At 40.3% G+C, this 15,824-nt stretch overlaps 1 protein-coding gene and 1 non-coding gene across 17 annotated transcripts in view; both read right to left on the minus strand.

Annotated features, from left to right (window-relative positions):
• DTNA (dystrobrevin alpha) overlaps window positions 1-15,824 on the minus strand; it is a 241,645-nt gene that overhangs the window by 28,642 nt on the left and 197,179 nt on the right. For 10 of the 16 annotated variants that reach the window (XM_021686297.1, XM_021686293.1, XM_044921098.1 and 7 more), the window contains 2 exons: window positions 4,609-4,696; window positions 2,237-2,334 (listed from right to left, as the gene is read on the minus strand). In XM_021686297.1, coding sequence (XP_021541972.1) covers window positions 2,237-2,334; window positions 4,609-4,696 — 186 coding nt within the window. Of the gene's footprint in view, window positions 1-2,236; window positions 2,358-4,604; window positions 4,697-15,824 lie in introns of all 16 variants that reach the window. The other 6 variants (XM_044921100.1, XM_044921099.1, XM_021686299.1 and 3 more) reach the window with 3 other exon arrangements.
• LOC123326685 lies at window positions 15,404-15,473 on the minus strand. The gene has a single exon (XR_006541254.1). It is a non-coding gene; the product is annotated as a small nucleolar RNA Z17 (small nucleolar RNA).

A 15,824-nucleotide genomic window follows, 5' to 3' on the forward strand; every position in this document is an offset into this window, starting at 1 on the left:
GCTACTCCTAATACCAATCCCAACTGGCTCCTCCAAATGTGCTATGAGGAAGCATTATCTTCTAAGATTACTGCTGAAATGTCCACTACCTAGGGTAGTCATAAAGTGAAGTGAGGAACTCTATCCTCTCCTGAAGCTCAGAGATCTGATTAGTGGCTTAATTGTCACCTGGGAGACCATGGGATCCCTGGGGTGAATTCCCATGGTGCAGCAGTGGGACCTGGATAAGTTTCTGGGACGTGGTTCTGGGCTCTTTGGAGGGCATGAGGCCACTGGTTTAGAGAAATGTGTTCAGGATGGACTAGATGCTCTTCAGGCATGGGGTGGGGAACTCTATGGGCCATGAAAGGACTAAGGGACCGGATGAACTTCTCTCTCGGATATTGTTATCCAGAAACATCTTGGAAACAAGCAGTAAGAGTGGTAGCACAGGACAGCCCGGGGCCATGAGGACATTCATGGTGCTTCTTGCTGATTCTAGAATCCCACATGGAGGCAGATATTCTTGCCTGGGGTATTTCCTTAAGGGAAGTTCTGATTTCTCCTCATGCTCAGTGGAAGCAGAGGATTGGAAGGGAAAATAGTGCTCTGGAGAGGTGGGAGAGCAGGTGAACACTACAACCAAGATAAGATATTTGTGGGCTTGGGAGTTTTCACTTTAGTCTATCTTTCCTTCTAAGAACATGGAAATGTGCCAACCAAGTTTGTATCTTCCTTTAAATTTTTGTCCACAGAACTTTATTTTAAGATTTTATTTATTTATTTGACAGAGAGAGAGAGAGAGAGAGCAGAAGCAGGGGGAGCAGGAGAGGGAGAAGCAGCCTCCCTGCTGAGGGACTTGATGCCAGGACCCTGGGATCATGACCTGAGCTGAAGGCAGATGCTTAACCAACTGAGCCACCCAGGTGTCCCTCTCCATAGAACTTTAAAAAAAAATACTTTGACCATTTATCTCCAAATTCTCAGGTCAAACTCTATAGGCATGAAACAATGATCCCAACCTTGTCCTCTATTCAATTTGATCTCAGAAGTTACATCAGTGTCTAAGAATGGGATTCAGGGGTAAGATGGTTTGGTGCTCTTCTAAGAAATATAGAACATACAAGTTGCTCCCATGTTGGACTTACTCAGTATTGAGTTTGAGATCTAATTCCACTATTTATTAATTTCTCACTCAGTATCTATTTACTGAGCTTCTACAACGTTCTAACCATGGTTCTGGAACCCAGGGGCCATGTGGCACGGCCTCTGTTCTCAAAGAACTTCCACTTCAGTCAAGGAAGACAGACAATACTCAAGGAAGCAAACACAGATGCTATTGTTTCCGATAGTGATGTCTCTCTCTCCTCTCTCTCTCACACACACACACACACACACGGAGCTGTGATAGAGAGCGGTTCCTGGTGTAGGAGGTCATGGCAAGATTAGCTAGGCCTCGTGGGCAGAGACCTGAATAATGAGAAGGGCCCATCCATGCAGAGACCGTAAGGAAGAGCTCTCTACGATGACAGAGCAATGAGTGCAGAGGCTATAAAGAAAGAAGTAAGGAGGAGGGTAACGAGCAGGGTTTGCTGAGGCTGGAAAGGTAGGCAGGAATCAGTCCCGGTCAGACCTTGCAGACCATGGTAAGAGGAGTGGGTTTTAGTCAAAGTGTGACAGAAACCCATCAGAAGGTTTTGAACAGAAAATAACCTGATATGACTTGTGTTTTATACAGTGCCGGGTTGGGATGGTGGTAATGGTGGAAATGGAGTGGGCAGTTTGGGATATGTTGTGATGGTCAGCTGCAAATCAGTCTGCGTTGAATAAAGAAAAGCCTGCCAAACTCCTCTAGGAGTTTGGCTTGAGCAACTGGGGGCCCGTGGTGTCAGTCCAAATTCCTCTCGGCTGGGGTCCTTATAAGGACCCTCCCTGAAGAGCCTTCCATTTGTCTCTGCATGAGCCAGCTCCTTAACGAAAGCAAGCATGTCCGTACAAGGGAAATGAGGCTGTCTAGAGAGAAAGCATTGATTGCAATGAGATCTCAGAACTGTATATATATATATATATTGTCTCATGAAGCTTTCGAAAATCTAAAATCTAAAGACCCGCTTCTCAGAAGCCCACATCACTGACGAAAGATGTCATCCTTTAAAGAGGCACACAGCTGAAATACCTGGATATTTTAAAGCATTAACTACAAGCTTTCAGTGAGCACACACTGATCAAAACAGCCAGCGTGTCTAAAAAGCCTTACCTGTTCTTGTTTTCTAGCTCTGCGATCAGCTGCCTCTGCTGCTTGTTTGCATCAATGGTGAAGGAGATGTCAGGAGCACTCCGCTGCTGAGTCGGCTGCTGTAAGACCAACGTGTGGTTGACTATTTAACATTGGGAAGGGAAACTGCCTGTGCTCGAGAAGACCGGGATCATGAGATAGGCAGACGTGAAAGAAAAAATTATTTCTATCAAAGCAAGAAAAGCAAATACATGAGATTTCCATTCATCTCCTAAGGACCAACTTCTCTATGAATCTGGAGGACACCTCTGCAAAGAAAAGCAGAATGGAATTCTTTGGCAGGCAAATACACAAAACACAGAAAAAATAGTTTTGTAGCTTTCTTTTTTTAATTATGTTTTACTTTTATTTTTTTAAAAAGAGTTTTATTTATTTGAGAGAGAGTGAGAAAGAGAGAGAGAGGGGTGGGGAGGGGCAGAGGGAGAGGGAGAGAGAGAATTCCAAGCCTGACTCTTGTGCTGAGCACAGAGCCCAATGTGGGGGTCGATCTCATGACCCTGAGATCATGACCTGAGTGGAAATCAAGAGTTGGATGCTTAACCAACTGCGCCACCCAGGCGCCCCCCCCCCTTTCTAAAGAGTTATTTATTTGAGAAAGAGAGAGTACAGGGAGGGGCAGAGGGAGAGGGAGAGAGAATCTTCAGGCAGACTCCCTGCTGAGCATGGAGCCCAATGCAGGGCTCAATCTCACGACCCTGAGATCATGATCATGATCATGATCTGAGCCAAAATCAAGAGTCTGATGCCCAACTGACTGAGCTACCCAGGAGCCCCTGTTTTGGAGCTTTCTGACTTGAAGTTTTGGGGATCTATTTCGTTCTTGCTGTGCTGTCCCCATTGCAATGGTTCTCTCAATATAGGTGGGTGTAAAAAATACTTCCCTGTTGAGACACCTCTCTAGAATTACTGTTCAGTCACTGTAATGTACAATTAAAAATTTCATGGTTTTAAACTCATAGTTACTAGGATTTTCTTTTCTTTTGATCAACATACTTATAGCATTTCTTTATTCATATAGGTAATTTTACATTGATGGATATATACATCCTTCCTCCACATTCATGCCATACCATCATTCCTGGTCATGCAGCTGGCTTTAGCAACTGGTGTATTTGCAGTCATAGCTTTCGCCGTACATATACATACATATGTGTGTGTGTGTATATATATATATACATATATATATATGCACACATACACACCAATTAATCTTAACAAATTATATATAGATATATATACAAATTAACCTGCCTAATACACATATACATAAAAGTAAGGTATATGATTATATATGTATATACATATATACATATGTATATTTATATGTGTATTTTTTGTTGTAAAATCAAAGTACTATTTTATTAAATGAGTTCTTTTACGCAATATGAATGTTTCTTATAATTGTAAGAGAATTTTTTATAACAAGGATGGACTGATTTTCAGATTTCCAAATGAGAGTCAACTTTTACATACGTATTATGTTTACATATGTATATACATGCAATATATGTATATATTTAAGGGTGTATTTATTTAATGAAGGTTTAATTTGTCATTGTTTTATAAAAGCAGGATCAGATTATGTATAGTTCCCTGCCCCTTGCTTTCCTTGCTCTACAGTACATTGTAGAAATTCCTCAATTGGTTTTTAAACAAATTAAAAAAAATCACAATCTTTCCACTAAAGAATGCCAAGCTTTTTAAATTGGCACTGATTAATTAACTAAGCCCACAAAGACATGGAAAACCTCAGCCTGCTTTTTAATGTCCAGATACATGACTGTAGGAAAGGTTAAGCTTGGTAAAATGTCTGGCTTTCATAAAGTTTTCCTATGATTTTTTAATTAGCATTTCTTTGAACAAAGAAATGATCTGTGTTGCTAACGAAGAGATTTGAGGTCCTAGGTTTTATGTCCTAAATGGCTTCCTGTAGTTAAATCTGGCAGACGGCAGCTTTGACCTGTGATCCAGGTTTCCCTCTGATTTCATGAAGTAATTTTTTGTTTCTCTTATCTATTACATATTGGTAAAAGTAGAAACTTATCTGAGCCAGTTGTGGATCTGAGTCATCGCTTTGCTCTTTTTATTAAGTGATCAGGAATTATCCAGAGAAATCAGGGGCTGGGCTGGCGCCGCACTGTTGTAACTGCGTATCTGAAGCTACGATTTCTGCTGTACCAGAACCATAGCTGGAGAGGGACAAATGGAAGCAGTGGAAGGCTTGTGTGTGCATCCTGCAGGCCATCCAGTAACACCTCCTCAGCCCTGCCGTCAGCACCAACCGTCAGGGTAACAGTGAACGTGAATGACAGCCTCGCACTCAAACGACTTACCGAGGAAGTGGACTCTGCCGCCAATCTGGCCGCGTACCTGGCGATCAGCCTGTGTTCTTCATCAAGCCGGTTTGAACTCTCAAGCATACTGTTGAGAACAGAGCAAGAAGGAGACTGTTAGGCAGTGAGAAAGACTGATGTGTTCCTATCACTGCCAGGGGGCTTTGCTATTTCAATTTTTTGGTGCAAAAATTTGAAAGCTATACAAACCCCTGTTAGGTTAATGATCTCAGACTTGGATTCATGACATGATCTACTATGTGGCCAGGAAGTTTCATCAATAAATCCTGTCTTCAGTTGATTCAATGTCTTACTAAGAAAACTCCAAAGAACAGTGACTTTTCTCATCAACATATCTGATAAAAGAATATTTTCTCTTTAATTTTATTGCCTGTAACATTTTTATTTAAATATCAGAAAATATAGGAGCAAGACACAACCCCCCCCCCCGCCAATTGTGGGGTGCCGGGGTGGCTCAGTCCGTTAGGCATCCAACCTTTGATCTCAGCTCAGGTCTTGAACTCAGAGTTGTGAGTTAGAGCCCCACATTGGGTTCTACGCCCAGCATGGACCCTATGTAACACACCACCACCACCAACAACAACACAACAATTGTGGTCAGCCTGCAGTGATCACCACCTTCTGGTATTCACATTTGTGTGTAATCCTCTTCCTTTGGTACGGGCTGGGCTTACTGGCTAGGTTTTAATAAATAGAATACAGCAGAAGTAATGGAATGTCACTTCCAACATTAGGCTATAAAAAAGGCCATGGTTTCCATCTGGAGTATGGTTTCTCTCTCTTGAGCTCATTTGGATTCCTTGCTCTATGGGAAGCTAGCTACCATGTTATAAGGCAGCCTGTGGAAAGACCCATGTGATAAGGAACTGAAGCTAGCCAATAATAACCTTGTGAATGAAAGCTCATAGGTAGAGCCTTTAGATAAGATAGCAGCCCCAGCCAACAGCTTAATGGCAACTTCATGAAAATCCTTGAGCCACAGGTACCTAGCTGGATTCCTGACCCACTGTGGGATAATAAATGTTTGTTCCTTTAAGATGCTAAGTTACTGGATAATTTGTCATGTAGCAACAGATAACTAATACAAATTGTTACCTATAATATTACTACTCAGGTAACTTGCCATTTTATATTTACTTCTAGAAAAATGGAATTATAGCAGTGGCTTCTAATGACATTAATGGGAATTGTTTATTGTCTCATATAATTATAGAAATTGTTCATACTAGAATAAGAATGATCTGAGCCCTTAAAAAATTAAAGCAAATAGAAGCATTTCAAATTTCCCAATTTTCAGAACGTTCTTCACTCAAGACAAAGTTTTGCATGCCATTAAAAGAATTCTATGAAACATAACAGTAACATCAGTCCTGTTAACAGACTAGTTGATTATAGTTTGGTTTATCAGTTATTACGGTAAGTATTGGGTCAGAATCAAGATTAGAAACTAGTTTCTCTCATCCCTAAATATATTCTCCTCCATTTATATTTCCTACCTGTTATTCTTTTTTTTTTTTTTTTTTAAAGATTTTATTTATTTATTTGACAGAGACAGAGACAGCGAGAGCAGGAACACAAGCAGGGGGAGTGGGAGAGGGAGAAGCAGGCTTCCCGCCGAGCAGGGAGCCCGATGTGGGACTCGATCCCAGGACCCTGGGATCATGACCTGAGCCGAAGGCAGTCGCTTAACCAACTGAGCCACCCAGGCGCCCTCCTACCTGTTATTCTTAAGCCTGTTTCTTAAAGAAAAAAATTAAATACTCATGATTATACACTGAAAGTAAAACACTTCTATGCCAATATTAAGGTTGTAAGAATTGTCCATTGCAAAGAATTGAATCTGTATAGAGTAATATACACTTAATATTATTTATATGTGTATTAAAATATAAAGTAAATATGCAACATAGTCTTTTAACATTTGTTCTAAAGTGAGAAGATGAGTGAAAATCATTATGTGGTTTCGAGAATATTGGCTATGTCACTTCCAAATAGCTTTTCACTGGCTGGCTGAATCCATTACTGTAACTTTTTTTGTTTTGGTCATTCATAAAACACTCCTGTCTCCATCATCTCTGCTCCAGTCTATACTCCTCAAGTATGTAAACTATACCTGTTCCCATCCTGAATACTTCCACTCTAGATTTAGTTCTTTTCTCTGGGCTACAATAACTACCTGGAATATTCCTGAATATCTACATTTACTAAGTCACTTTTCCATCCTCAGAAAAAGTCTTCTCTTCCCTTTTGCCCACATGAGATAATGCATGTAAAACATGTCAAGTTAGTATGATGCCTAGAACACATTAAGTGCTCAAAAGTCAGTTAATTCTTATAATTTTGCCTCTTAAGTAACCTGCTCAGATTCATTAATGAATCATGTCTCCTTCAAAATGTCATCTCCCATCTAACAACCAGGCAGAGTAGGGCTTCTTAAACTTTAGTGTATATACTTATCACCTAGGGATCTTGTAAAAGATGTAGTTTCTCATCTGTAGTTGGGGGTGACAGGGTAGTTTGTGGGGGGGGGGCGGGGCAGAACCTGAGAATCTGCAGTCCTAAGGAAGCTTCCAAGATACATTGATACTGCTGGTCTAAGGAAAACCTTGAGTGGCAAGGATCTAGAAGATCTTGAAAATAAAATGGAAAATCTAAACAGATGAAATAAACCCCAAATGCAAACCACATACAAGAAATAATATGAGTGTTTAACTGATATTCATATAGCATGTATGATATTTTATAAACATTCCTTAACACAGAAAATTCTAGATTTCCAGGCTCACATATGTGTGGTACCAATCCCCACAGATTGAGATTTCAGTCAGCATACAAAAGACTTGGAGTAAGAAAATAACTGTAACAGCAAAAGGAGTTGGTTCTGGAGAACTGATGCTTTAAAGCAGAAGTTTGTCTCTAGAACGCGTCTGCCCTCTGTAGCGGTTAAAAATAATAACTGAGTTTCTTGTTACAGCTTTAATAAGAAAAAAAAAGTTACACTCTTTTCACTTTAAACTTAAAACTACTCCACAAAGAAACAATTTGATTTTAATATGTTTATCATTTCTCACTGGTATTAGAAATAATATGTCTAATTCAGCACAGTTTGTGTAGACAACAGGGCCCATTGCTCTAAGCACAGGGCAATGATCCGTTCGTCAGAAAGTGACTTTGTCAAAAACATTTGTGAGTGTTTTGATAAATAAATAATAAAAAAACTTGATAAAAAACCTCATGATAAAAAGTATCTTTTATCATGAATGACCAGCAAGTATAAATAATGTAAAGGTACATAAAGAAAAGCCTCTTGGAGATGTAAGACGTGAAGTTATGGGATCGTGTCTAGTAAGCTATAACTCATCCTTCCATGCCTTTCCTCCCCCAGCCCTGACTGAATGAGGGGTGGAGTGATACATTACCCCTTTGTGCATGCACACGATTTATAAGTCCACATGTGCCATTTCAGTATGTTCACATTATCCAAGGTTGAATGAGGCATGCCTCTGATAAATTCCATTATTTCAAGACTTCAATTACAAATAGTTGAAAATGAATGGCCAATAATCCCTAAATCATTAAAGAAATACCGATTCCAACACTTTCTCCATCTCTGGCTATTCATTTCAAGACTTTATAATCAGTAATCTTTTTTTTTTTTTTTAAAGATTTTTTATTTATTTGACAGAGACACAGCGAGAGAGGGAACACAAGCAGGGGGAGTGGGAGAGGGAGAAGCAGGCTTCCCGCGGAGCAGGGAGCCCGATGCGGGGCTCGATCCCAGGACCCTGGGATCATGACCTGGGCCGAAGGCAGACGCTTAACGACTGAGCCACCCAGGCGCCTCTATAATCAGTAATCTTGCTACAAGACCATGATGAATTAAAAAGTGGCTGCTGTGAAGCCTGCATTTCAGAGCAGGGAAATCTATTATTTTGAAAGCTCTCCACTTTCTACCTTCAATGCATGGCCAGTGTGTGTTGCTAGTGATTTCAAAATGGCATTCTAGACAGCTCAAGTGGCCTCGGCTGAGGTCGGGCTTACTAAATTGTGATTTAGCAAAGATTTCTGGGAACCTAGGGTGTGTTCACGTTTCTTTGGTTTCTCTGTAAGCCTGTTATGACTTCCCAGGTGGGACAGTCAACCAAATAATAATGTGGTCCAAAGGGCAGCAGAAATACTTTCATGTTTTCTCGTAATATTTTTCCGTTTGTCTGAATGGGTGAACGGAATTTTATCAGTAGAGGTTTATTTTTAAGGTCATTAGGCCTCCTGTACCACTCTTCTGTTAGCAAGCAGGGAAGAGGAGAATCACTGCCTGGGAAGGCATTCCTAGTTGCACTGAAGCGGAGGATTACCCTATCAGGTTATTTCCTACCTTTTGCAGTAGGTGGAGAACAAAATGCTCTGGCAATGGAGCCTTGTTCAGGCCTTCAGGAGTCAGTGAGCAGAAGAGAGTCAGGATGGAAAGAAGCAAAGTGATTCTGGGGCCCAGGACATGATTTTATGGGACTGAAGAATGGGGAGGGAAATGAACTAACTCTCAGAGCTTCAACTGTTGGCTCTTGAATGACTGGTTTGAAAGGAAAAGACAGGAAATCATGAAGTGGCCATCTTCCTGGATAATAGTAATAAAATTGACCATGACAATGGTGTCTCTGTAGGGTGCCTTCAAACTCCTTTATCGAGACCCTGACTTTACCTACTCACTATGTTATAACACCAAGGCCATGCATTCTACCTTCTTCAAACTCACAAATTCCTCTGTTTCCTTCTATTCCAAGGGTCACTGATGTGCTCCAGGCCACTGTCATCTTATCTGGAATTAGCATACAGCCCTCTCAAAAGGTTCCTCTCATTTTAGACTTACTCTTCCTTCCGATTCATTTTGCATCCTGTAGTCAATGATCTTTTAAAAAATGAATTTGGCTGTAACATGCATAGAATCCTTCAGTGGGTTCTCATTTTTCAAACTCCTACCTAAGACTTAGGAAGTCCTGCATAATCTAGCTTCATCCTTAAGCTCCCGGTACTCTAGCATCCTTCCCCAGTTGAGTTCTTCAAGGAGAAGTTCCACATTTTCTCTCTGCTCTGAACAATCTCTCTGCCTCCTCCACCCATTTTCACTTGGCCCATTCCTCTTCATCCCGCTGTTGGCTTTAGCGACCATTTTCCACCTTCGCCTCTGACCTCTAAATTTGGGTTTGTTGCTCCTCGGCACTCTGCACTGTCTGCCCTTCCTGTACCTGGTACCCTTCCCATTTTAATTGCCTTTTCACTTGTCTTTCTCCTTTACTAGACTGTAGCTTTTTTGAGGGAAGAATGGTTCAATCTTTTCACCATTAGATCTTGAATGTTTAGCACAGTGCTTGGAACACAGCAGGATGTGCTTAAGCGTTAGTGGGACAAAAGAACAAATACAGGTTAGCTCTCTTTGGCTTGCAGTGTCATGGACTTTGGCCCACATCTTCTGTATCCTTATTGGCTCTGCATGCATCCTCAGCACTGAGAAAATCAGAAGGGAACAGATAAAACACAGCACTTTAACACTAGCCATGCTGTCTAAAATCGAACAGAGTTATTCACATTTGGCAGAGTGAAAATCAAGATACACTCAATTGCTGCCTGTGGATTTCTTATCTGCTCTTTCTAGGTGCTAAAGTTCATAGAAATGTCATTATACTCTTTCATATTTATCTACATCAGATCTTCCCCACCTGCAATCATGGCAAATTCTCTTTGGTTCACATTTTATTGTTGTTCTTTTAAAGATTAGGAAAGCAGATGGTATCTAAAAAAGGTAAGCTCCCATTCAGAAGAAATGCTTACTCTTAGGGATGAATACAGGTGGGAATATTATCTAAGGGTGGGTGTGAGGTGGGACTGGATCATTTCTGAATTCACAGCTTAGCCCTCTTAGGTACTAGCTGTGTGACTTGGGAGAAATCACGTAACCTCTCTGTGCTTCATTTCTCTCACCTGTTAATACAGGGGATACAGTGATCACATACCTCCTGCTCTCAGGAGGATTATTATATAGTGTTTAGAGCAGTGCCGGGGCACACGGTGAGACTATGGAAGTATTCTTTTTACTTTTACCTCTCTTTTTTTTTTTTCTCCAAATATTTTATTTATTTATTTTAGAGAGAGAGAGAATGAGAGAGAGCAAGTGAGCGGGGGGAGGAGCAGAGTGGAAAAGAATCTGAAGCAGACACAGTGCTGAGCACAGAGCTCCATGTGGGGTTCGATCTCACCACCCGGAGATCATGACCTGAGCAGAACCAAGAGTTGGATGCTTAACCGACTGCACCACCCAGGCGTCCCTACTTTACCTCTAATGGTGTAAGCATTTTTGCACCATCATCTCCTCATCTATAAATTAGTTTTTGCTCAAGAACATACGATTAGTTACTGGCCAGTATTCTAGGGTATACCAAAAAGAAGAAAGCCCAGTTAGTTGAATCAGTGAAGGGTTTTACAGAAGCTCTAGGTGGACTTGACATCTCTGATATCCTAAACAAAGGGAAGAGTCAGCTAACGGTGACAGCCTTCTCTTCTTTCTCCAAAGCTGCACGCTGCCGTTAATTTGTCACCAAATATCCTTTTCACACAATATATCATTGTATCAAGCAACATATGAGAACAGGCCCCACGCTAAGTTCTTTATTTTAGCACATTTGGAGAAAGCATATTCTGAAGTTTATCCATTTAACCATATTGTGAACATCCATGAGCTATCATTTTTTTTCTACCATATTATAGTGAACAGGTTTTATGGTATGAGACTTTGAAATATTTATTGTATGCCTTTAATCCTATTCAAAATCAAGCGAGGAACGAATATTGTGTTATTTCCATGTGTCTGGTACTACACTAGCTAATTTTCACCAATAACCTCATCAGACTGGTAGTGTCTCTCTTGTTTCCCATGGAAACTTAAAATGTATTAGAATCTATCACAGAGAAATGAACTCATCTTAAAATCAATTTCTCATCTGAGTATGCTGAGTAAACCTCTGTGGGTACAATGCAGCCAAAGCAGATATGTGCACTGGTCATGTGACATTCATATTTCTAGAATCCTAAGGAAATAGCTTTTTCAGAAGTCTAGTTTTAAATTTTTTAAAAAGATTTTATTTATTTATTTGAGAGAGAGAGAGCAAGAGAGCAAGCACACAAGCAGGGGGGAGGGGTAAAGGGAGAGGGAGAAGCAGACTCCCCACTGAGCAGGGAGCCTGACACGTGGCTCGATCCTGGGACCCTGGGATCCTGACCTGAGCTGAAGGCAGATGCTTAACTGACTGAGCCACCCAGGCACCCCAGAAGTCTAGTTTTATAACTGAAACTCCTAAATATTTTACAGAAGAAAAGGAGCAGGGTTAACAAGCAAATGAAAACTCATAAATAAGAGACACTTTCAGTGAGTGTAGGTAATAATTTTTTTTTTCTTTCAACAGGTTGCAATACATTTACATTTTCCAAATCAACCTTTACTGAAAAGGGTCAAGTTTTAGCCTACACATTAAAAATATTAAAGGCATACAATTTGGTGGATTTAGTGTTGAAGTGGGTCATGGATTGAATTGTGTCTTCCCCCAAATTCATGTGTGGAAGCCCTAAGCCCTAGTACCCCAGAATGTGACTATATTTGGAGTTAGGGTTTTTGAAGAGGTAATTAAAGTAAAATGGGGCCCTAAGCCAACATGACTGGTGTCCTTATAAGAAGAGGAAGAGAACTAGGGATGTTTGTGCACAGAGAAAAGGCCACGTGAGAACAAGGCAAGAAGGTGGCCATCTGTGGGCCAGGGAGAGAGGTGTCAGGAGAAATCAGCCCTACTGGCACGTTGGTCTTGGACTTCCAGTCTCCAGAACGATGAGAAAATAAATTTCTGTTGTCTAAGATGCACAGTCTGTGTTATTTTGTTATAGCGGCCCTAGCAAACTAATACAAAGTGGAAGAGATCAGAGAACATTAAAATTAAAAAAAATTATTTCCCAATATCACTTTTAGTTTAGTTACCCACCCCCCCCATCAGTTGCTTTCCCCATGTCAGTGAATTGCTGATGCTTGTCTTTATCCAGGTTTACCACCACTCTCTACGTAAAGCTTAATACTTTACTTTCTCACCTACTTTATACTCCTACACTAAATGTTCAACCTAAGGGCTAATTTATAATAGGTGATTTTTTTTTAAGTAGTAAAAATATTTATTTTACTAGTAAAAAAGATTTTCTGAGAAGTACTAACAATTTTGTTTAGGGTGAGAGGGAATTTTATACCTATAGCACCATCAATATGCCGTGACATCAACAGAGATTTATTGTGTACCTACTGTGTGCCAGGCACTGTGTTAGGTCCCAGAGATATGGTAAAGAACAAGTTAGAGAAGCTCCCTGCTCTACAGAGAGGGCAGCTGGTAAACTAATGAACCAACCAACTGACCAACCAATGATTACAGTTATGGTAAGAATGAAATAAACAGTATGCCATGATAGAGACTAGTATGGGAGACCTACTTGAGATGCCTTTAATCTGAGTTTGGAAGCCAGAGAAGCAGCCTTTACAGACATGTAAAGGGAGCCAATGTACGTGTGTGTGGCCAGACAGGGCAAGGGTAAAGTGGGAAGAATGTTCTTGGCATAGGCAAGAACTAGTATCATGGTCTTGAGGCAGTTTTAGGGACTGATTAAAGTGGATGCTGCTAAGTATTGGGATTGAGTGGGAGAAGCCCATGAGACTGGGCCTGAGACAGGACTAGGCAAGGGCTGGATCGTGCACAGGCTTATAGGCCTGGTGAAGGGTCTGGGTTGTAAACCAAGTGCCGTGGGATCTATTAAAGGGTTTTAAGCAGGCAAGCCGATAAAAATTTAGACCTCATATATGAAACCTAGAAATGGCATCAAATATATAATTTCCTGTACTTGAGAAAAACATAAGCAAAACAAATCTTAACCTATTTATATGTGATCAGGGGTCTAATAGCTAAGTGACAGTAACTGATCATGACATCAAAGTATGGACGGTAGCCTTTAACTGCACTCCCTCCCTCCCTTACACAGGGGGTCTTTTCAGAGCTGAGAGTAATATGCAGAAGCTTATGAATATGGTAAGTATCAAGGATATAATTATGGGTAGAGTTGGAAGTTCGGGGCTGGTTTCCGATCTTTTTAGTCTGCCTGCCACAATGGGTCCCTATAAACCACTAGCAAGCCCAGCACTTGATGAGCTTTAGGGACAGGCAGAAAAAGCCCTCACTGTATTACATTTTAATACCCTTTCTCCCCCACTGGAGAAGATGGCTGAAAACCATCAAGGCTTTTAAAACTTCATTGTATTAGGAAGACAGCAGGAATTCTCCCTTGAGCTACAGTGAATTTATTTGTCTTCTTTGACATCAGAACCTGAAAGGACACAGAAGTGTTTCTCTAATTTAGCAGTAGACTATTTACAAATGAGTCAGTTTCCCATTGTATTAAGTAGTTAATATGGGGAAAAGTCTCCCACACAGAGTTAATCCGGAGCAAATATGAATAATTATAAAAACAAATCTTTTAATTAAGAACAGCTATTAAGTTCCTGTTTATAGACCATCTCATGAAGGGTGCAGATATAGGGAGCGTGAGGAATGGGGTGGAAAATAGATGGGACCCAGTGTCAGAAGGCCTGTATGCAAGCCCTTGCTAGCATATGACCTTGGATAAGTCTCTTAATGTGCCAGAGCTAGCATTTTCTTATCAGTGAAACGGAATTAACAATATCTAAACTTACAGAGCTTTGGTGAGCAAATAATGTATAAGAGAGGGCTCTGTAATTTTTGAAGCACTTCATAGATGTAAAATTTATTATTCATATTCTGGCTGCCATGATGAAATACAGGAGACTAAAGACAAAATTTTTGCTCTTTTGAAGACTGTAATTAAAACGGAAAACCACAATGCATAGACTAAATACAAAAATGGTAATATTAACAACCACAGTTCCTATTACTAGTATGTGCTCAAAATATCATTAAAATGAAATAAAAATAATGTGGTAGGATTTGCAATTTCAGGAAACAGATATGTGGTAGATGCAGTGCAGAGTGATGTCCAGAAAAGCTTTCTGGAAGGCACATGTTTATGTAGGTTTTATAATAGGCAATGTAGCATAGTGATTAGGAGTTTGGGATCCAGTAGATTATGGTTAAAGTTCCTGATCCACTGTTTCATAGCTATGTGACTGTGGGAGAGTCATGTAAACTCTGTAAATTGATACCTTTATTTATCTATAAAATGGGGATGAATACATTTACTCTATGGGTTTACTCTAAGGACTAGGGGAGATTATGTAAATAAAGTTTTTACACAGTGTTTAGCAGGAGGCCTGTGCTTTAAAAAATGGTAGCTTTTATGATTATTACCCTTTCATATCTCCCCAGAGTTGAAGGATGGTGAAGCATTATTAGCTATTAAGATGACAGAGGAGGTGAGAGATCACTACATCACTTACATAATCATGGCAGGCGTGGGGAATTGTTAGGATCTAATTCAATACAAAGGAAAGAGAAGATAAATGAGAAATTCAGAAGAAAAGTTGGAAATTTCTAAGAACAGAAAAAAGCATAAAGAAATATGGAGGGCAGCAGTTCTTAACAAGCAGCCTGCTTTGTTGATCAGTCTTAAGTTTTGTTTTTTTTTTTTTTTTTGTGGGGGAGGGGGAAGAGGCAAAATGGTATTGCCTGGGTCCGATAAAAGAAAGGATAGGCCCCCTTTTAGAGCCCAAAGCCAAAAGAGCCCAGGTGCATCAGACCATGAAGTAGCAATCATTTTTGTCAGACTTTGGTCGCTAAACAGTGTCATCATCTGCCTGCTTTGTTTTTGAAATAAATATCACCTCTCGCTTTCATCAAGTAGATGTGAGGTGTCTCTGGGGAGACAGTTTTACTGTCTTAAGTGACCATCAAGTCAGTATGATCAATCACTTGAGTAGGGAAAATGGCTGGTAGTGACAAACTGTGAGCTTTCCTCTTTGGAGATTTCTTTGTTACAAATTTACTTCAGAAAAGGTCAAAGAAGAGTGGGAGAAGTTAACTGGAGTGTGCTCAGAATTATGGGGGAGAGGACACGGTCTGAGACCACAGCTTTGCCTTCAGACATGATTGAATCTATATCGATAATACTCTTTGAGGAATGTCAATACATTTTTTTTTTTTTTTGTA

This window comes from Neomonachus schauinslandi, chromosome 14 (assembly GCF_002201575.2).
Source record: "Neomonachus schauinslandi chromosome 14, ASM220157v2, whole genome shotgun sequence".
Lineage (NCBI taxonomy): Eukaryota > Metazoa > Chordata > Mammalia > Carnivora > Phocidae > Neomonachus > Neomonachus schauinslandi.